Genomic DNA, 23,130 nt, shown 5'->3' on the forward strand with positions numbered 1-23,130 from the left:
ATTTTCACCCCGAGAGATAAGACCTTCAACTTCCTTTGTGCTAACGCCCGCACTTACGATGGCGCTGCTCAAGATACAACTCACCAAGCCAACATCTATAATATATTGGGGTTTATCTACCTCTCAATGGACTGAGAATTTTTATGTCAGTCACCTCAGAAAAATCCAACTATAGTTCAAAAACTATTCTTTATTGCATTTTTATGGCATGGCGTGCAGTTACACGACTTTTATGTTATAAAAGTGCAATTGAAACAGGTTGCACTTTCTTTTAACTATGGCTACACTTTTTGGGTCAATAAAACGTAAGAAATTCTGACCGAGATAGCAAAACTAATAATATTGAATAGGTACACTAGATGATCGATCTATTCATATCGATTAGGTATTGCAAATATTTATTTATATTGAGGAAGCTTTGGTTAGGTATAATCTAGATACACATGTATCTAGACGCACGTTTAAGTGTGTAAGTTTGCTCGGTTTGAATAAATAAAACCATGTGACTTAATTTGGAACGAGGAAAATAAAATATATCAAAAGTAGAAAGTTAACTTTTAACTAAGTTTATGTCTTGTTTTTGGATGCTAATTGGGAGTAAAACTACACTCCCAAGTGCAGCAACGGGGCACACCAGAAAATTGCCAATGGTTGTTAGGTGGTGGGCCCTAACAACTTTGCCACGTGGATATTTAAAAAAAATTATATATCGTACAATGTAAAATCCGACAGTTCAGGATGTGTTTGTTGGAGACTAAATTTCATAATTCTTGTCTTTTTGTATGGAAAAAAGTATATACTATTAGCTAACATCAGGGAATTTTATATTACGCTTGGAGGTCAGGACATGTACAATGGGATGACATCAGTCTTCCGTTGCAGTTGCCACATCAATTTTTTTGTTTAGTTAGAGGAGAGAGAACGAAGAAAGAAAATATTATTTTCTCTAAGCCTAGGAATGATCTCTTATGAAACTTGATGAAAGCCCCGCCTGTTGCTTCAGGAAAATAAGCTAATAGGTAAGTGACTACATATCAGACAAACTACATAGATGGTGACCCTATGATCATTTCCAGTGGATACTCAAAACAAATCCCTACCTCATTAATTTTGTCTCCCCTCTATAATCTCGGAAAAGGATATGGCTTTCATCCCTATGGAGTTAGAGTTCATGAACTACAAATTGAATGGGGCATGCCGATGTCTAACCAAGTGCCCTTCTCTTTTCAGAGTTGCTAGAGGTGCGTTAAAATCCTCGGCAAATTAATATAATTTGGTATTTCTCTTTTCTGTACAGTCTGATGCAAAAACATGTTAGATTGTGAATTTTATTTTCAGATCTAAAATGTTGAAAATTTTGAAATTTTCTTTATTATTTTAAAAACGGTGTGCATCTGTATTTTTCTCCAAAAAATTATGAGCTCCCAAAATTCGTTGTATGTATCTTTCTGATTATCTATATAGAAATTTATGTTAGTTCCAAATTAAACCAAGTCGAAGTAAAATATACAATCATACCTTTGATGAAGTTCAATGGAAAAGAATAACAAAAGTGTGCAATCATTCATATACAACAATAATCCATTATCCATAATGTTTGATAGAAGGTAGGATAAAGGACTGTAATGGAAATAATATGTGCCGTTCGAAAGAACAAACCTTCGGCAAGACTCTTTGTATTAGCGTCGTGGTGACTGTAGTACAAGGATAGAGTACTAAAACAAAGAATATGTCCTTGTTCTTTGAAAATGATGACATAAATCAGACAAAATATATAGGTTTATCATATAGGCATATGGAGAAAGCGAAATGTTTCGCTCTCACTATTTTGAAAAAAATGATATACACAATGGAATGTTATGAATATAAAGTATTTAAATTTTTAAAAATCTAAAGGGTAAGCAAGCTGTAAAATCAAAAAAAATCGGGGCATGTCTAAAATGTGCCATAACAGAAATAACCTATGAGGGCAAATTTTTAAGTGCCATTAATACTTTCCAAGTAGCAAATAAATCCAGCATATTTTTATGTGCCCTTAGAAATTTTGAGGTTACATTTTACACATTTGAGGACACTTAAAAGTTCCCCTAAATCCCTACCATGATGTAGTGATTGGAGGAGTACCGAGTGGGAGAAGAGAACTGTTGTGCTGTTGTGGAGAAGGGATTGAGGAAGATGATACCAATGCAACGCCAACCGGAGACGCGATGGGCTACGACACGACTTGTGGGGGGGGGGGGGGGACCAATGACATGGACATAGTGGGAGATTCCTATTTAGAGATAAAAGATAAGAGAATATTATTTTCTCCATTGTATCATATGCCTTCTCTTAGTAACACAATTTCCTATTATCACTTATTATTAGAGATGGCAACAAAAGATAATGCATTGTACCACTTATATTTTTGTCTTCTATAGATAACGTGTAGTGCTAAGAGAAGTGTGCCATCTTTACAATTGTATCTGCCTTTAGTGAGATTATCTTGTGGCATCAGAACTCGGTACTAGAGCATACATGAATGCGAGTAGAAAGTAAAGTCGAACAAAATGAAGCGGTTTTCATCTTCGATATGAAAAAGAAGTAAATGAATGGATTGCACAACTTCTAAGGAAAGAGGAACTAAAATGGCATCAAAGATCAAAACCCCAGTTTATTTTAGAAGAAAATAGTTACTCCTATACAAGATACTTCCATATGGTGCCCAATGGCCAATAGGAAGAAGTATATCCCACAAGTACCCAATGAGAACACTTTTCTCATTGCACCTATTTTTTGAGAGGAGGAAGTGAATAAAACAATCTTTCAAATGAAATAGAATAAAGCTGCCGGACCAGAGTTCTACCAAACTTTTGGGATGTCTATTGATGTTGTTCGTTGCTTTGCACCAAAAACAACTTAAGCGGTTTAACTTAAACTTTTGGGAAATTATCTTATTGCCAAAGACTAAAGAGGTAGAACGGGTTTACTATATGTCTCCTCAATTTCAGCTTCATGGCCATATTATTCATCCGACATAAATTATCTTTATGTAACGTTAATATATTCTCGATGAAGTGGTAACCTTGCAGGATACTATATTTCACCCATAAAGATTGAACTCGAGCCTGTTGGAATTTGGAAGGCACCACTATGCTCCTACCACTGGGCTAGAAGCCCTTTGATGTGTTTATTACAAATGTAGTGGAGATTCGCTAATTTATCTCTGTGTATTGGAGCTGATAAACGAAAGGTTGAAGCAGGAGTACTTGCCTCCGTTAAATATTCATCATTTCTTTCTTCGTATTAAGAAAAGAAAAAAAAAGGAAAAGAAAAGAAAAGCACCCGTCGGCACGCGGCAGCAGCAGGTAGCAAAGTCGCCACTTACTCCACGACACACGTTCCGTTGCCGTTGCACCCGACCACCCCTTTCTTCCCCAGCTGGCTCGGGGCTCGCCATCGCCACCGCCGCCGGCCTTTATTACCGGTTTACCACGCGACCCACCACGGTCCGAGAACCTCTCTTGGGTTAGCAGCAATGGAGAGACAGAGGAGCGGCTCCTCCCCCGGCCACCTCGCGAGCCCCAAGAGCCTCCTCCTGCTCTCCTTCGTCTCCTCATCCCTCCTCTTCTCCTTCCTCTTCTCCATCTTCGCGCTCCGCTTCGGCCGCCCGCTCCACCTCCCCTTCGCCGCCCCCGTCGGCGCCAACGGCTCCGCGCCGGCTCCCGGTGGTGGGGGTGCCGGGGTGGAGGTCGAAGAGGAGGCGTTTGTTGGCGGGGGCGGGAGCGGGGGTTTGGGGGAAGGTTCGGCCGCCGACGCAGACCGCCGCGGCCGTGCTGGCGATTTACCCGTGGGCTCGGGAGTGGAGGTTGACGAAGCGGCCCCTGGAGGCGTTAATGCTGAAACTCCCGCGGGCGCGGATGGTGCGGTTTCGGAGGGGCCGGAGGTTGCGGAAGCTGGAAGCTCTTCTCCGCGAGTCTGGGATTCAGAAATGGGGGCGAAAGGAGTTGTTCCTGGAGGTGGAGTCGATGAGAAGCTGGCGATAGACTCCGTCCAAGTCAAGAACCCGAGCAAAGATGATGTCGGATTGACAGGAGATGCATGGTCAAATCTAGGCAATGCTTCTGCTTCCAATGGGGCAGCAGCATCGTTGGAGAAATTGGATGGAGCAAAGCCTGCCCAAGCCGTCAATTTATCCACGCAAGATTCAGGTGCCGGAGTGGGAACAGAAGGCGAATTCCTGCACCGCGGCCATGTGGAAGAGAAGGGCGATTCCTCTGTACAAGGGGCTTATGCTTCGCAACAAGCAGGGAAGTGGAAAGCTTCAAACCATTCAGCTGCAGAGAACAGCTCAGGAGAAGGTCCAGCCAATACGAATAAGCAAGATGTTGATATGATTCAGCAAGCGGCTCGGAGAAAAACTGATTTGGCGAGAAGCGACGCGGTACCGTGCGATGTTTATGATGGGAGGTGGGTATTCGATGAGAGCTATCCACTTTACACAAGCAATTCGTGCCCCTTCGTCGATGAAGGATTTAGCTGTGAGGCGAATGGAAGAACGGAACAGAAGTACACTAAGTGGAGGTGGCAGCCAGCGCATTGCGATATCCCTAGGTATGGCATTAGTACATTTGCCTAGTTTCATAGTTGCTACAAGTTCGAAATTTGCTAACTTTGGCCTGGTACGCAAATTCAGATTTGATGCTAGGAAACTGCTTGAGATGCTGCGTGGAAAGCGGCTAGTGTTTGCAGGGGATTCCCTAAATAGGAATCAGTGGGAGTCCATGATGTGCTTGCTGAGTCAGGCAGTCTCAGATTCTTCAAGGATTCGTGAAGCTCGTGGGCGCAGGATTACTAAGCAGAAAGGGGATTACAACTTCAAGTTCCTGGTTCGTATGATCTGGATCTTACGTGGAACTAGTCCATTCACTGTCTAAGGTGCTGTGCAGGAGTCATATTAGCATGGCTATCTGCATCATTTCGATGCAGTGGCAAGGGGTTTCAACCGCCTTTTAGAAAAGAAAAAAAACAGAGTCATATTAGCATGGTTTCTGCAGGACTACAATTGCAGTGTGGAGTACCATGTCACACATTTCTTGGTACATGAAGGCAAGTCAAGAATCGGTCAAAAACGTACAAGGACACTGCGGATTGATACCATTGACCGGAGCTCGTCAAGTTGGAGAGGGGCCGATGTGCTTGTGTTTAACACTGCTCATTGGTGGTCTCATCACAAAACAAAAGCTGGGTGAGTGCTCTGATCAACATAAAAATGTTTACATAATTGTTCTGCGCATATGTGCATGACATTTCACAGGCAATTTACCTAGTTACGGGTGTTTCGCTTTCAATAAGCTGGCGCTGTGTATGTTTTTGAGACAGTGTACAAGAGTACCAACATAATGATGGCATCTCACTGCTGCATATGCTTGCAGAGTAAATTATTATCAAGAAGGGGATACAGTACATCCCCACCTTGATGTATCCACGGCTTTCCACCGAGCACTCACCACATGGGCGTCATGGGTCAACCGTTACGTCAATCCACAAAAAACTCAAGTGTTTTTCCGAAGCTCTGCTCCATCGCATTTCAGGTTTGTTCCCTATAATTCGAGCTTTTCGATCACAATACCAGCAACTTTAGTTGGCTGCAATCTCCCGCAGGCGACCATGCCCAGCTAAACACTTAACCACTGGTTTCAGCGGCGGGGAGTGGAACTCCGGGGGGCACTGCAGAGAGAGCACAATGCCTCTTAACGACACCCGTGCAAGGGCGGTTCCTGAGATAAATGCCATTTTGGAACAAGTGGCGAAGCAAATGAGGACTCCTGTAACAATTTTGAACATTACCAATCTATCTGGGTTGAGGATAGATGGCCACCCATCTGTGTATGGGAGAAAAGCAGGAGAGTTGACAGCATCGAGCACCCAGGATTGCAGCCACTGGTGCCTTCCTGGAGTGCCGGATACATGGAACGAGTTATTGTTATACCATTTAGCATCCTCGCACGAAAACAATATTGCAAGTTAATGACAGAATATTTGTCCCTTCCTTTTTTTATTAGGATGGGACCTTACATTTCCGCCTGTAAATGTATCTTCGTTATGTGCTCAATTGTGAAATTGTCCGCATCTCTTCCCATAATAACAAATTTCATCTTTCCTAGAAGAACAGACTATAATCTTTTGTGAATATCAATTGTTATGTTAGTCCACCTCAATCTCAACTAGACCTCCAGCTATAGATTAGAGTACCCTTTACCCTCTTTAATGCAAAAAAAAACTATAAAGCATAATGATGTTATCATTTAGATTTCCTTTGTTTTTTAAAGGGATTCGGACTACAGCCTGTTGGTTGGGTTAGTTAGTGTACAAATTCCATATTCCTATGGTAGGCTTATTTTTAAGTCATTTGGCGTGATCTTGGGTTTATTTGCTAAGGAGTGCATTCTTTTTATCATGCCAACAAATGGTCTCCTACTCCCATTGCATAATGGACTGCAGCGGGAACTGTATAAATTGTTGTGAATTTTCAGCAGATTGTATAGTCCGCCCCTCCAGCAAATTACGTCTACAGAAGGGATTCGAACTCGGGTGGACTGCCTGCGCAATCGCAAGCCTTCCACTGAGCTAGCACTCAGTTCTTTGAGCCAGCGAATTACCACTACAGCAGATTGTATTATCTGAGCTGCTCTTCAACTATCGAGCAATTTGAACTGTCTGAGGGAATCAAATTAACAGTTACCCTTCGATTTCAAACAACCAAAAAGAGTTAGCATGGTAATTTCTATGTGAGAAATCAAAATCACCTATTGCAAGAGATAGTCATGAAATTAGACGAAATAAGAAAACAAAAACCATCACGGTCAAACGAGCTCGGTGATCTGACCTTAATGAATGACCCCAACGTGCAACATCAGACTTTCCAAGCAAAATCTGAATTATGACACGATATTGCATAATGATTCAAGTGGACAGAACAACAGGAGTAGGTTCTCAGTTCTCACCCTCTGCTGTTGTTTTAGAATGGAGATTGTGTGATGTTTTGATAAACTAATAAACACCATATATCTGAAAAGAAAACCTAGTTTTTTTTTTGTATGATAGGCAGTTAACAAAAAAATAAAATATTTCCTTTTACCCTATTACACCATTATCTCGACTTCAAGGAGACCTAATCTTTCAAGTACTGATTAGAGCATCACTCGCGCCCCTCATACAACCTTCAGCACCAATACCAGATTGGCCATATGGGGGGCGCATACACATGTTGCCACGGGGGCGCCTCTTCCAAGCCACGCCCCCGGCACTCTCAGTTGAATTTTACTGCATATGTTAAAGCATTTCACTACATATTTGGAGCATTTTATTACATATGGGGAACATTTTAATACTATGTGGACTTGTGGAGCAACAGCGTTGTGCGATGTTCTTTAATCCCATTGTTCTGTATATATAGATTTGTGCTTTTGTTGCTCAAATGGGTTCATGATGTATACTTCTGGATCCAGCAAACGTTTGTTTCCAGAAAGCTTTTGGATGTAGGCTTCCATGATGCAATTTTAAATTATTTATTTTAAGGTGTATTATCAACACAATGTGCTCTTTTGCTTCTATTCAATGTGTTTGCTGTTCAGAGGTTGTTGAATTGGCTTTGCAGAAGAATGCTTTATATTCTTCTAAAAAAGGTTTAATGCTTTCTTTCAAACTCCAAGACAAGGTGTGCACATGGAGTCTAATTAAGTTGAGTAGTCTTCTTGGTTTATGCTGCAGATCATATTTTGATTAGTGTTGCATATGCCTGTTCGTTCTAAATTTTGTAATGATATATGAAATAAAATTAAAGTACTTGCACTTATATAATCATGGTGATAGTGCTACACCAGGAGGACTTCCTCTATTATTTTCGGTTTGTATACTTGCTAGAGCTGCTTATAATCTGAATTGTTGCACAAATTACTTCAGGGACATTGTTAAGCTAATCCCTAAAATTACAGAGACGAGCTAAAACACTAAATATGGCTGGTGATGAGTATGCATCTGCCATATTTTAATATAGTGAACAGTGCCTGGTAGTCACTTCCGATTGTAGTTTTCAGACATAGCTGACAGATTGTAGGTTTAAAATTTAGCTAAAAAAACAATTTCTCTGTGCAATTTGTCCACTGGAATTGTTTCTTCCCTTTTGGGGGATATCATCTGCTGCTTATTTGGAATGCATTCTCTTTTGTTTTTAATTTATGGTAAAACCGCTCTGGCAAGTTAGCAGAGATCAAATTGGACAAGACTGGACCAATCTCGGGAGTTGATATTGAACTTACTTGCTAAAAAGATCCCACGTATGCCAGATACATGCTCCGGAAAGAAATTTTCGTTGCTTTTATTTTCTCCATGTTGCACCATCTGAGGTAGGTTTCACATTGACTCACTATTAGTACCTGAATATTGCCGTTTGAATAAGTAATTCAATTTAGTCTAAAAGGTCCACTCCTTACAATTGATGCCTGTAACTTGCAGGATACTCAGAAATATAAATTGTCTGATGCTAGATAAGTTCATTACCTCAATTAGTCAAGTTGTATTGAGGTCAAAGGAATTAATGATGCAGAAGAGTATATTTAGCAACAAGGCCATGGACATAGTTGGAATCAATAAGCAAGAACAGGTCTGTGTCTTATTATACTAAAGCTATTGAGGATACCAAAATTGATTTATTTCATAGGAAGCTATATTCAGGGCTGTAGCATCTGTACTTTATATTGTAAATATATTTTTTCTCTACCGAATATAAGTTGATTCATCTGTGATTAAGGATGATACCTGCAGGTTTCACCTTAACACTTCGGTAGAGCTATTGGAGTGAGTACATTATCTCCTTTCAAAGGACATTTTGTACCTTTATTTTCTACATACATTTTCTGTGTGACCACCAATCAAAATGCTGACCGCTAGGTGGTTGCAATAATTTTGCTAAGACGTTTATTGCAGGGGTAATAGTTACCCCTGAAGAAATTATTACTAGAATCCATGATCCCGAGTCTGCACTTGCTAGCAGAGATGCATTAGCGAAAACAGTATACTCCCGGTTGTTTCATTGGTGTTGATTCCCTGGCACAACACTCCAATTAGGTTTGTATGTACTTTCTAATCATTACATTTTGCATGTAATATGTATTTATTTATTTAGTGCGAATTTCACATAGTGTACCTCCTTTGACCTTCACTCTTCTGCAAACACTGGTTTCAACAGATAAATTTTGGAGTAATTAGTTTTTTTTTAATATTTTAGTATCTCCCATGTGTAAGCGTAGACAAAGATATTGCAATTTACATCAATTTTTTTATTTCCTACCATCTACAGGGATAACAAAGACACACTTCCTCGATCAAGAATTTCGGACTATATTATGTTATGCATATACTTGATAGATTAAGATTACTATTCCTTCACTATGTGGTAAGTTTAATTATTAGCACTTCACTGCAATGTTTTTCCCCCTTTAGTGTCCACACTGCAATTGAATTGTTTCTGGCTGGCTGGCTGCATGTGTACTCACGAGGTGTTTATGTGCTTATAAATTTCCTAAACATTTGGCCGAGGATGCTGATTAGTTGTAACAACCTAATGGTTATGTAGGTATCCACAGGAACGGAACCAATAGATAATAAAGTGAGGACCAAATGACTTCTCTATATTTCTTTTTGTTGCACAGTTATTACTCACATGAAATCCCATTGATCTTCTTGGCACGGTTATTTATGTTTCCACGTGGTTGATTAGTGCCTTTTTCCCCTCATGTTGTTGCAAAATACTTGTGTTAGGAAGAGTGTGACGAAGATGTCATATTCAACTTTAACACGGTTTTCTATTATGAGGCAGAACAGGCTGGTGTCTATAATTTCCTCTCCGTCCCATTGTTGTAGGTTTGATTCTGTCTATTTCTTTCTTAATTTTATGCATAAGGGATTCAAAGCTTTTCGCATTATTATACTTCGGCTGTGAGTCTCTTGGCAATTGTTTAGTACCGGTCCTTCCACGGCTTCCTTAAAAAGGGTTGAATAGGTTTCAAGGTCCTGAAATATATGTAAGTCTCTTGGTTCTTCTATCTATGTGCATTGTTGCCAATTTAGATCAAGGAAGTCAGGATTCAATTCAGCCATAGGGCCACTTTGTTATTCAAACTGATTTTTTCATTTTATAAAATTTACATACTATTTAGCTCTTAAGACTGCATGTGTTTTCCTACTGCAAGTGCCATCTGTTGTGAGCATTATGCAATTAAAAAGCTAATACTGATTAATTTGAGATGGGGCATGGATGCTGATTTTGTCCCTCATGAGTGCTTGTAGAAGAATAACACACTAACACGGTGTTAGTATGTTATAAAAAATAAATATCAGTATAATTACCATCCAAGAAGATTTTAGGATTGCAGTCCTACCATAGCAAGTTATAGTATATGCTATTTTCATTCCAAAAAAGCTTTAGTGTATATATTATGAATATGTATTGAGACGCGCGTGCACGTGCACACTTACTAGTTCTAGAAAGAGTCAAGTGCTCAGTTGGTCATGCTGCTAGCTGGTCGATCGGCCGAGAGCTGCCACAGCCCACAATCAACAAGTGATATTGCTGACAACACCCTTAACTTAAGTAAGGAAGGTACTACATCTGATACAAATTAGTTGTCGCGGCTTCAATGAACAAAGAAAGATTTAGACGACATTTTGCCTAAATCTGCAAACAATTAATTTGGATCGGAGAGAGTAGTATTTTTTTTTTCCTTTTTCTCTTTTAGGAACCTTCCATGGTGCTCTTAATTCCCAAATTAGCAGCCCCTTGGTTCTCTAAATGCTTGTAGTTTTCACAAATTGTTGCACCTCAGAGAAGGGTTTGAATAAAGTCAGTCGGAGCCTCCACATCTAATTTAATTTTATAAAATAGAGTACCATTTGATATTACATAATCCACCCATTTTCTCCCTAAACTTGCTAAACAAAGCTACTACATAAATATATTTTGGCCCCTTCCTTTTTTTATTAGGATGGTACCCTATATTTTCAATTGTAAATGTAATTTCATGGTGCTCAATCGTGCTCCTCTTTGCATGTCTTCCCAGCTGATATTGTGCCAAACAATTATCCTGTGCATCCTGCTTACTTTAAAAAACGAAGCCTTATATTTGGTATGTCGAGGAAATGGATTCTGAAACACACCATTTGCATTTGCTAACATACAGTTGGCAGATAAATTCATCTTTTCCTGAACAACCAAAAGATAAACATTCTATGAATCTCCATTGGTATGTTATAGTCCAGTGTCCACCTCAACATGTAGAGATGTCCAAGCAGCTACGATTAGCATAAATGATGCTATTATTGTGACAAACTATTAACAAAGGCTTATTTTCCGGTCATCCCACAGCTCAGTAGCTGAGTTTATTTGCTAATGAAGACATCTTTTTATCATGCCAACAAATGATCTCCTTGTATAATGGACTGCAATGGAAATCTGTATAAATTATGGTAAATTAACAGCAGATTGTATCATCCGAGCTGCTCTTCAACTATCAAGCAACTTTGTGTGCTCGGCGGTGAGAGCCAGATGCTTCATCCTTTTTTGATCCTTCTGGTCTCCTAGCCCAGGCTGGGGCTTGGTCAGGTCCATACCGGTAATCATAGAAGAGTTCAGCACTAGCTTCAATATGCTCCCTTGCATAGATACCTACCCGATGGTCGCCAGCCACCATCATCACCTGCGCAAGATCATAGGAAGACGAAATGGAATGAAATTACAGTGAAGAAAAACTGAAAAAAAAAAGCATGAAGCGGCATAGTATTGCTAGTGCTTACCTTTGCAAAACAGTTGGGGTTGGAGGAGTGATTTGCAAACTTCAGTTTGTCCCCCTTGCGATACGCATCCAATACAAACTGTGCAAGGCAATCAAATTAAAGGTTACCTCTTTAATTTCAAACAACCATACAAAATGAACACTTCTGTACATACACTTTAAAGGGTACCTGGTCATTCAAATCAAACAGAAATGAAGAGTTTGCACGGTCATAAATTTTGCCGCGTTTGTCTGCTTCTTTGTGAGAAATCAATTCACCGGTGTACTCTCCAAGATAGTCATTCTTATGCACAGGGTTCTGGTTTTGCAAGAAATAAAAATGAAATTAGACAAAAGAAGAAAAGAAAAGCTATCAGACTCAAACGAGCTTCAGTGATCTGACCTTAATAAATGCGCCCCATCCTGCAACATCAGATTTGCCAAGCAAAATCTGAAATGCGATCAAATGTTAGCACAGGGACAAGTAGTGCATAATGATTCTAGACAGAACTACAGGAGTAGGTTCTCACCCTTTGTTGTTGTTTTAAAAGGAGTTTCATGTTTCCGCACTGATAACCATCACCTCTTGCTGGTGGCTCACCTAGCGAACCATCTCCGCAGCTGAAGAGAATGAAGATCGTGTGATGTTTTCGTAAACTAATATACACCATAAATCTGAATAAAGCTTACATTTGTGCATGATAGAAAGTTAACAAAACTAATATACGCCATAAATCTGAACAAAGCTTACATTTGTGCATGATAGGCAGTTAACAAAGATAAAATATTTACAAGTACTGATTACCTCACCCAGCAGTTTCTGCAAACATCCGGATCACATTCTCGACTGGCAGCAAAACATGGGCATTGTCTGCTTCTGCATTGACTTTTTGCACAATGACAGCCTCTAAACCTGTTTTTGCAGCTTTTTGTACACCTAAATATGATGATTGACAAATGAAGTCAGGCTCAAGTTTTTTGCTTTGCAATTACATTAATATGATGATTAAAGGAAAAGTACATACATTATTACTCATTACAATCATATCTGCTTGCTTTGCGCATCAAATAGCTAAGTACACATGTTCATACTTATTTTAGTTTCTAAAATGCATTAGCTATCTGTTTCTTTGTGTTAAATAGATCTAAAAGCTCTCGAGAGATAAGACAGGTAAAATATATTTTATTCCGTAAAGATGGGAATATATGTGTATCTTGGAACATACCCACAGTATTTCTCACAGCATGTCCCGTTTTCCACACAGGGGCAATTTTTGCTGCACGCCTGCTGACACCCGCAGGGTGTATACTGGGTGTCACATTGCTTCCCATCACCAATTCTTTTCCTAATAGCTGGATGCCCTGCAGCCTTTGAAGGATATTTATGTTTTCGAGTTCTGCCCCTCCGACGAACGATTCTTGTTCTTGCAACCACGCCTTGCTCCTACAAATTCATGAACAAATAATTATGCTGCCAGTGTTGCAGTAACGGTGGAAAACAAAGCCACGACAGGGGTAAGCTGCTTTAATTCTCGTAACTACTTGTAATTGAAATTGAAATCTGAGACATGCACTACTCCCATAGCTTTCTGTCACTAAGTAAATCAGCAACTTCACTGCATTTCACCCTTTTTGCTCAATACTATAGCAAATGCTAGAAATACAAATAAAACAGGAAACTCACAGGACCAGTAAAAATGTCCTTAGTTCTTAACAAAATGGCCTATTTTGTAATCCTAACCGACAAACTCTCAGCAGCTCTATAAACCATGTCCAAATAACTATCGACTGAAGTATGCATCTACTCTGGAAAATCATTATACTCACTGTAATTCATGACTGCAATCAGAATCATATGACTACCAGCATTTAAATTGTGATAGAATTCCTGATTTGAGTTACAGCACAAGATTAACAATGTAATTCAATACATACCATGTAATCTTGTTCAGTCTCTGTAAAGCCGCCCGAGATGGATTTACAGAGCATTGCTGCACCATTGTTGTACAAGTAACTAGCCACCTCCATGCATGTTTTCAGGCCACATAACAAGTTTCTGGCAATTAGACAACTGTGGACAATTCATGGCAATGTTAAGATGTGTTAGAAGCTTAAATTAGATTAATCACGGAACTCTCATTCCACATAAATTAAGGGGAAATAACCGTTAGACAATTGCTCCTTGTATACATCGGTATATTACCTATTTTTTCCAAATATCTCTACACCCTTCAAATATAAATCTCTTTCTAGGGCACTCCATCGAGAAAGAGTGTGCTCCCTGCTGGAACTGAACATATTATTTGCTGAAGATTCTTTATTAATATTTCTTGCCGCATCCTCGGTAGTACTAGTCAGGCTTCCCCCACAACTATCTTTGTTAGAAGTTTTCTTACTGGGGACATCTAGTTGATTGCCTCCAAATTCTCTGAAATCAGATTTTGCATCACCAATCTCCGAAACAGAAAGCTTATTCAGTACATGGCTTGCAGAAGGAATATCCGACGTAAACATCCTTGGTTTTTTATAAGGAAAATCGCCGCTAGACCTGGGTCCTTTTGAAATCTTGCGCTTCCCTAAACTTCTTAGAAGCGTATCCGTGGATATATTTTCAGTTTCAGAAGTATCCCCAGAAGGTAGTGTAATTTGTTTTTCAGCACTTTCAAAAGATGTTTTTGAACTGCTGGTTCCAACAAATATATTGGATTTTATGATTTCTTCCTCTCGGTTTGAATCTTCTGATTCGGACACTATAGTAACAACATTGCGTGAGGCAGGTCTTGACTCCATATTATGTGCTGCAGAAGCATCACGATCATATTTGCGTATATCATAAAATCCTTCTCTCCTCTGCAGAAAAACTAATATCAAAATTAGCTTCATAGCACATTATCCTCAACTGAGAGGACAAATGTACCAAGTTATTAGTACCAATCAAAAGAACAGATAGAGCATTATAGAGCCCATGGGGTCCCGTTTCTCCTTTGGCCATTCGGAAAAAGTGTTTGATTCACTATTTTCAAAATATTAAAGGACAATTCAGATATTTAGCACATGCAATTTCAGTGTTACATCCGAACATGCTGTAAACTACAAAAAAGAGAAGTTTGGTCCATTCCCTGTTCATTATGTTGTCCAAGTATCACTTGTCCTTTTGGTTCTCAATACCACAGTGGGACAGACGAATTTCAATTAGAAATTCAGCAGATGTGCGTCAACTATGTATCATAACCATTAAATTTTAAATATATTTGTAACAGTGCATCATGCAAACACTAAAAATGGATACATGGAAACCTAGGGCACCAAAAGCATATCAATGTTAACCACCAATAAAACTGCAGTAATTAGTTCTGAAATTTGCTACAGGGGGTAGTGCAACTTCACTGAAAACATGAAGAAAACCCCGTTAATACCCATGAATACAATTATAAATTTGAGGTGAAGCATTACTTGAAGGTAGCATTGGTCGCCACATGGAGTCTTGTTTCCATCGAGCTCAAACACATAGGGTTGCTTCTCACTCTAACAAGCATAAGAGTTATTTACTTAGCGGGACAGAAAATAAATTTCATTCAAATATGAATGAATTGTTACTTACTGGGAATACTAAGTTTTGAGAGCAACCATGGAGACGGCAATCAAAAACCTGAACGAACATATATGAAGAAATAAATCACACCTTCATGAATTTAGTTGAACAAACCGACAAAATACAGACATTAAAAATAGGATAGAGAGTGATATATCGCCAGAAGTAGAATGTACCAAACATCTGCGGCAGAAGAGATTATCAAACGAATCCAAAACCACATCCACAGTCTTGTCAAGAGGAGGTTGGCTCTCCATTTTATCAGAAAATCCAGGGTGCTTCGCATTTTTCTCACAAAGAAATTCAGATCTACTCTGGAATTTTAATGACAACAGAAACCGAATCACATTACATTGTCTTTCATGTAAAACAGAAACAATTGTAAGATCCAGAAACAAATGTGTGTTTAGTGGTGACATCATTGGACGAAAATCTTGCTAAAAGAGATGGATAACCTCTATTTCCAAAGGAGAGGCATCAATAAACTGGCGAATAACATTTACATCCTCTTGACTTAACCCATTTTCTTGTGTTGTTTTCCTGCAGCAGTTCATCAGGATCAGATTAGTATATATATGCGAGTAGATAAAAAAAATCTTGTAAGATTGATTATGGAGAGATGCGGATGGAATTGCCATGGCTGCACATGACAGGAACAATGTGCAAAGTAGAAAATATTTTTGTACGCTGATTATGACTAAGTTGATGACATCTAATTAAGGAGTTCATATTCTTATTCAATGTTTAGATGCAACTTAATTCACATCTCTTGGCTAAATGAGTGTATGCAACATGTCTTAAGTTGCATGTAGCATGTATGCATTTCACCCATATCATCACTAAAGTATTTAAATTTGCTTACACAAATATCATCTAAGTAAATCCACATAAAAACAGTAAAAAGATGCATGGGTGAAAAAACTAAATATAACTAAATAACACAAAGATTGAAGCAGTATAGTAAGAGAGTGGTACAGAAGCTCGAAAAAAACATGTGGTTTTCAGCAGCACTGAGGCTGTGAAGAGGCCAAAGTTGCATCTCCAATACCATGTATGCTGCAGTCATTTTTTTAGTAAGTATATAAAATAGTTTACAACGCTAAGTCCTTAATCTGTGACAGCCATCAAACATTTTCAAGTTTAATATGCATAAAAAAGTATCTTGATTGGCCACTATTGGTTTGTTAAGTTCTTCATGAGATGTGCTTTCATAGTATACATTTCAACATTATTGTGGTCGAAACAGCAGTCAAAGTGGTAGACTGGAGACTGTCCATGTCCTGACTTATCCTTGCAACTCAAGAGAGCATAACAATTGTATGGCGCAGTTGGCAAAAAATTTCTTTTTTGAAGGGAAAAAATAGCTTAGACTTCCACTTCAGAATGAACAAAATAATTAAACTAGAAGGCTGCAGGCCATGTAAAGTTTTTATGGTAAAAACATTCGGAATGGCGTGTAAGCTATGCAAAAAAGTTGTAGACAATCGTGGCTAATCATTGTTGCATGGCTGATTTGTTCTGTTAATCTAATGTTCTCAATCTGGTATATTTAAGATATTAAAAATATTATCAAAACCTTGGCTACTGGCAACTGTTGACACAAGAAGAGCACATAATACAGAAAAACCACATCCTTTGCAAATGAGGATCATGAGAGATATTGGTTTGCTTGTATAATTACCATATTAGCTGATCTTCTCCTTGTGTGAAAACATGCTTCTCTTCCTCAGGTTGTGGAATTTCTTCATCACTATCACTGCAGATCAGAGTCTCGTTGCCAGCTGAATCATAGTAAATCCTCCTCCTACCAGCAATTGATTGATCATCGGCCATTCTTTGGTTTCTGCGCTGTGTTGTTTCAAAAAGAATAAATATCAAAGACAAAAAAAAGGACACAAGGTTTGTCCATGCACCAATGTACCACACATTTAACAGAAAAAACAACTGCTCAGAATGAATCAGGCTAAAATATTTACATCGACAGACACACTAAGTTTTCACCTAAACGCATGTGCATTCGAGAATCGTGTCCAAAATCTCAAAAGTTAACTCTATATGGCATATGAACTATATTGTATAACTGAAGAGCAGCCTAAATATCAATTCATGGAACTGGTGCAAAGAGAGCAGCAACAACTATACTTGTCCAGGAAGATCCACGTGGTGTAGGGCGGAATCTTGTCGACCAACGGCAGCGTCACAAGCCGGACAACCATCCTCTGCGGCGGCGCGGTGCCGTCTGAGCCGGAGAGCTCGAGCGTCCCGGCGGTTAGCAGGTTGTCCTCCTGCACGTGCACCACCTCCCTCTCCCCGGACCCGCGCGCCAGGTCCCACCCGACGATCCTCGCCTGGCCGTCGGCCGCGAGCTGCGACAGCACGTTGCCGCCCTCGGCGCCCCTGGACGCCGCCTCCGCCGCGGCGGCCACGTCGAAGAGCCCGCACGTGTGCCGCTGCAGCGCCCGCCTGTTGGCCTCCATCTTCTCCTGCCCAACCCAAAACAATCCCCGCACTAGATTGAGTAACCCAAAACTCGCATGTTCACAGCGAATTTTTCATTGTATGTGAAGTGTTGGTCGGTGGTGCTTTACCCTGACGGAGGCGAGGCGGGCGGACTGGATTTGGCGCCGTAGGTGCGAGAGCTTCCCATGGAGCGCCGCGGAGGCGGAGGTGCCCGCCGCCTGATCCGGCCGCTGCGGAAAAAAAACAGGGGAGGATCGAAACCGGTCGGTCAGATTGGGGAGGGAGATCGATCGAGGATGGGAAATCTGGCTGGCGAGGTGAATCGAGAGGCCGGCGCGCGCACCTTGAGGCCGGAGTCGGAGGGCTTGGAGGACGACGACGCCATGGCCGACCCACCTCCTTTCCTCCCTCCTCCTCGCTTCTGTCCCTTGTCGACACGACGGCTCTGCAGCTCTTGCGGCAGTTGCAGGCTAAGATCATCTCTGCGCGTAGGGGCAAGGCCGTAAGGGGTTAAAGCGTGTCGCTGACAAGTGGGGTCGGTCCGAGAGGACGGACCGAGTGTCAGTGGGGAGAAGGTGGGGCCCTGACACGTGGGGCCTCTCGCTGACGGGGTTCTTGGTGGGGCCGCGTCACGTGGCTCCGTGATGGGCTGATGATGGCGGCTGATCCGGGCGATTTCTCGTGTCACTTGCGCGTCATCGCTACCACGGGAATGTACAGCTCCTTTCTTCTGCTGCTCTATTTCCGTTTGGGTACATGTAGGAGGATCCTAGGAAATTCTGCTATTCTGAGCGAGTTAATCGCCATAATACCACTTGTTGGCAGAATTTTCGCACAAAATCACGGCCATATTGCACAAAACAGCATTTTACTACAAATGCCATGATTAACTATCGTGTTGGACTGAATTAGTCAAGCGCTCGACCAGATCATATAGCTATCCATGCGTTGAATAGATCATGCACGATCCGTGTATTAGCTAGGATCTGAGCTGACTCTAGCTTAGGGCAGCCACAATGTGTAGCTAAAAGTATTTTGAAAACAAAAAAAATAGGAAATGGGAGCAAATATATGCTCCGGATGCTAAATTCTTCTCCATATCATAATAAAATATAACTTATGTTCATAAATAGACGTCTAAGATTTTTTAAAATTTACATGTATCCAGACGCTATTTATAGGTAGATTTAAATTTAGACAAACCTCGGACATTTATTTATATATAAACAGAGGGAGTACTATATTCTTTGTCAACTGTCAATGGCTCCAAGTTTCAGATTTTAGTTGCTCGACATACACACTCATTTTTTTAGATAAAGCGGTCGATATCCGCTCGATTAGATCTTTATCTTTACTATTAAATGGGAGTTGGTCGTTTGACACTCAACGCACTTTGGTGGTCGTCATTGAAAAGATCCTGACCATCCAATCTAGAGCTGATGTTGCACCGGTTCCACCGAACGAACAAGGAAAGTTCTTAAAAGAAACTATACGCCCAAAAATCCGGGATTTGACACCTAATTCCATCGTGAGCAAAAATATGTCGCTCTTCCTTCGTCCCTCCCGCAGACCGCAGTCGCTCCGGCATCCTAACCCCGCCCAGTTCTCCTTCTAGCCTGACCACGACCTCGCCGGCCTCTACCCTCCCCTTCTATGGACGAACAGCCTCTCCCTGTCTCGAGCCTCAAGGAGGACATGGGCATTGACATCGGGTATGACCCCATCTTCTCCGACGAGCCGCATTCGATTTCCGCTACCAGGGCCAGGATCCATCCGCGCACCCTCAGAGTCACCCTCGGAGTTCCATCTGCGCACCTTCAGAGTCACCCTCGGAGTTCTCTCCGTACATCGCCTCGATTGGGTGGCGGCATTGATAGGCGGGTGATCTCGAAACCATGAGAGATTTAAGACCCTGGCGATCTTCGCCGTCGCCTACCCAGACCAATTCTACGCCGCCGTGACCTACACCGGCTTCGGCGTCAGATGGGCCCCTCGTCCTCCACCGCCATCATCTCTCACTTCCAGAACGACGTCGCCATCCTCCTCTATGACCTATACCAGCAGGTAAATTCCGAACATCTTATTAATTCTACCTTAGTGCTGGCGATTGAGTTTTGTTCTTGCAGTTTAATTCTACATATACGGGTGATTTGCGATTGAAAGGCACGGCACTTTCTTACGGCCAGCATCTGTACGCTCATCCTAGGCTTATGGCCAGGATGTGTTTAGAGTTTTGGACACACACCGCATGTTTTGGTAGTGACCATAGTTCTGCACAATTTTGTTCAGACAAAAATCTCACATATTTATCAATCCATGTGGCGCATGGAATTTTGATGAAAATTGTAATCCGATTGAGAGTATGAAATCCGTTGGCATGGAGATTGCAGAGTCCTGTGATTGCAGAGAAGCCGGTTCACTACTGATGTTTAGGCCTGCAATCAGGCTATTACAGAAGGTGATCCCTAAATTTCTATTTTTAGTGGTGCAATGTTTACAAAGATCGGAATTTGCCGTACCATAGCATTTGTACAGTGCAAACATATGCAGGATTTTTTTTGTTGCGCTTACTTGTGTTTATTGATTTTCAGGTAGATCTATCTTTCTTATGCTACAACAAACTGGACAATATATCCGTTATGCAGAAGCTGAGCCACCAAGAGAAAAGTCCATACCTTGCCCCATGAAGATTCTGCAGTTCAACATAGATTCAGGTACCTGCTGTCTTCTCTGTCTGTCGTTTTCACTTCTGATCTGAGCTTTCTAAGTATAAATACGCCTTCCATCCATTAAAAAAGCTGCTTAACTTTGTCTACATACGGGGGTATATAGACATATTTTAGTTATAGACAAGTATCTAGAAAATGTTGAGCAGCCTTTTTTTTTAAGACGGATGGAGTATTTTAGAAACATAATTTATACATCAAACACAATATTTGTGTTAATTCAGTCTACTCATTGATTTTGACACCAAACACAACATTTGTGTTAATTGAGTCTACTCATTTGTCATTCTCTCACATGTGCTCCCTGCTTGGTGTTCGCCATTGTTTAGTGCAAGTATCCAATAGTGGCACAAACAAACTGCAGAGAGGCCTTTTGGTGCCTGAGTCAGTGGTTAGTCAAATTGAGGTTTCTTTGTGCTACCTGCATATGCTGGCCAGGTTATAATCATCTCACGTTGATATATGCTAAAAGCAAACATCACTGTAATTCGTTTTGGCAGCACATTAGGGACTCATTGTGCGGTTAGCGACCTATTAGAAAAGAAGACATGCTTAGGATCACCGCACGCTATAGCAGGTTTAGTATTTTAACTCACTGCCATTTTCATCCAACAACCCCATAATTCCGCTTCTGCTATATTCATTAGTAATTCATCTGATCACCCTGGTTGCATTAGAAGTTGTTCTTGCCAAGTTGTTACCTTTTTGGTTTGCAAATTATCAGACATCTTAATTGAAGAGATTGCAGTTGTTGATTGGATCATGCCATCATTGGTCAATCACAGATCTTTGGATCATGCCATCATTGGTCAATCACAGATCTTTGGAGTTCTCTTTTGTCCTTGATCCAGCACTCCTTCCTTGACCCCCTTCTCTTGGTCTTGGAGGTGGCAGAGTCACGTTAGGTGGGAGATGACAGAGCTGGTGGTGGCAGCGGCGGCGCTGCAGGAGTTGCTCGAGAAGCTCAAGGACTACCGCAAGAGGGCGCTGTTGTGGGTATACTTCATAGGTGTACCATCGACAGTGCCTAGATCCGGCAAGCCCGGGTGGCCCACAGACGGTGATGAGGCATGTGGCCCATCGGGCGGCCCAGTTGCTGTTGATCATGAAGGAAGAAGTCCAGCCCAGGATCAGCAGGCCGGATCTGTACCGACATAGGAGTAACCCAGATCCATGGAGGCCCATGAGGAACCCGGATCCAGGACGACGTATATGGAAGGCGGATCCGTGACGTGCACGGCAAGATATTGTACCGTAGTTAGGCTGTCTGTAATCCGGCTAGGACTCTCCATGTAAACCCTAGATCCGTGCGCCTTTATAAGCCGGATCCCGGGAGCCCTAGGGGCACAACCACAACTCATTGTAACAACGCGAAAGCGCCCGGATAATTCCGGACAAGCAGCAGTAGGGCCCCGTCATCGTGCAGGTGTTCCGAAGCTGGGTAACTCGCGTACCACCGTCCCGTGTGCACTCCGCCCTATGGCCCCTACTTCTTTTCCCCCTCGTGAGGATCCCTCCTCCGAGGTACCGTCGATTAGGCAACGACAGTCGCGCGCCAGATCATCAGACGAGCACGATCCTACACAATTGTTGATGGACAGCTCTACAAACGAAGCGCCACAGGGGTATTTCTCAAATGCGTCTCAAATCAAGATGGCATTGAAATCCTCAGAGAGATCCACGCGGGGACTGCGGGCACCATGCCGCTCCCGGATCACTCGTTGCAAAAGCTTTTCGGCTAGGCTTTTATTGGCTCACGGCTAAAGAAGACGCCGATAAGATAGTCAAGACCTGCCGAGGTTGTCGGTACTACGCTACTCAACCAAACGCTCCAGCCCAAGAGCTGAAGACCATACCTATCACCTGGCCATTTGCAGTCTGGGGGCTCGATATGGTTGGTAAGTTAAAAAGATCATCTCCTGGTGGTTGCGAATACCTCCTGGTCGCTGTTGACAAGTTCGGCAAGTGGATCGAGGCCAAGCCAGTGAGAAAAGCCGACGGTGCTACGGCACTAAAATTTGTCATCAGCCTCGTAATGAGATTCGGCATCCCTCACAGCATAATCACAGATAATGGCACAAACTTCGCTCAGGGAGAATTGAAGGATTACTGTGAGACAATGGGGATTCGATTGGACCTTGCATCTGTGGCTCACCCACAATCCAATGGACAAGTCGAAAGAGCTAACGGTCTAATATTATCAGGAATCAAGCCACGCCTCGAGGAACCGCTGCGACGAGCAGCCGGAGCTTGGGCTGACGAACTGGACGCTGTTTTGTGGAGTTTGCGAACTACCCCTAACGGGTCAACGGGGTTTACCCCTTTCTTCCTGGTATACGGATCCGAAGCCGTCATTCCCTCCGACATCATCCATGATTCACCGCGAGTTTCCGCCTATAACGATGAAACAGTCGACGAGGCCGGACAGCTATCCGTGGACCTCGATCGAAGAAGCTCGGAACCTCGCCGACCGGCGCTCCGCCATCTACCGGCGAAGCTCCGACGCTATCACGGTCGTCGAGTTCGGAAACGCTCCTTCACG

At 41.8% G+C, this 23,130-nt stretch overlaps 2 protein-coding genes across 2 annotated transcripts; one reads left to right on the forward strand and one right to left on the reverse strand.

The window, feature by feature from the left end:
* The first annotated feature begins 3,396 nt into the window (after positions 1–3,396).
* LOC124698082 (protein trichome birefringence-like 6) lies at positions 3,397–6,151 on the forward strand. Its single transcript, XM_047230605.1, has 5 exons — positions 3,397–4,593; positions 4,676–4,868; positions 5,037–5,227; positions 5,415–5,573; positions 5,683–6,151. The coding sequence occupies exons 1-5, from the start codon at positions 3,518–3,520 to the stop codon at positions 6,008–6,010; spliced, it is 1,947 nt and encodes a 648-aa protein (XP_047086561.1). The 5' UTR covers positions 3,397–3,517; the 3' UTR covers positions 6,011–6,151.
* Positions 6,152–11,258: 5,107 nt separating this feature from the next.
* On the reverse strand, positions 11,259–18,274 carry LOC124702220 (histone-lysine N-methyltransferase EZ1-like). The gene is made up of 17 exons (XM_047234344.1): positions 18,206–18,274; positions 17,991–18,092; positions 17,545–17,885; positions 17,084–17,245; positions 15,858–15,942; positions 15,579–15,716; positions 15,412–15,459; positions 15,264–15,335; positions 14,014–14,660; positions 13,746–13,881; positions 13,037–13,254; positions 12,616–12,747; positions 12,341–12,431; positions 12,214–12,261; positions 12,001–12,129; positions 11,833–11,910; positions 11,259–11,735 (listed from the first exon to the last, which is right to left on the reverse strand). Exons 1-17 carry the CDS (start codon positions 18,245–18,247, stop codon positions 11,550–11,552), a joined length of 2,655 nt encoding a protein of 884 aa, XP_047090300.1. The 5' UTR covers positions 18,248–18,274; the 3' UTR covers positions 11,259–11,549.
* Between the last annotated feature and the right edge of the window lie 4,856 nt (positions 18,275–23,130).

Source organism: Lolium rigidum, chromosome 3 (genome assembly GCF_022539505.1).
Source record: "Lolium rigidum isolate FL_2022 chromosome 3, APGP_CSIRO_Lrig_0.1, whole genome shotgun sequence".
NCBI lineage: Eukaryota > Viridiplantae > Streptophyta > Magnoliopsida > Poales > Poaceae > Lolium > Lolium rigidum.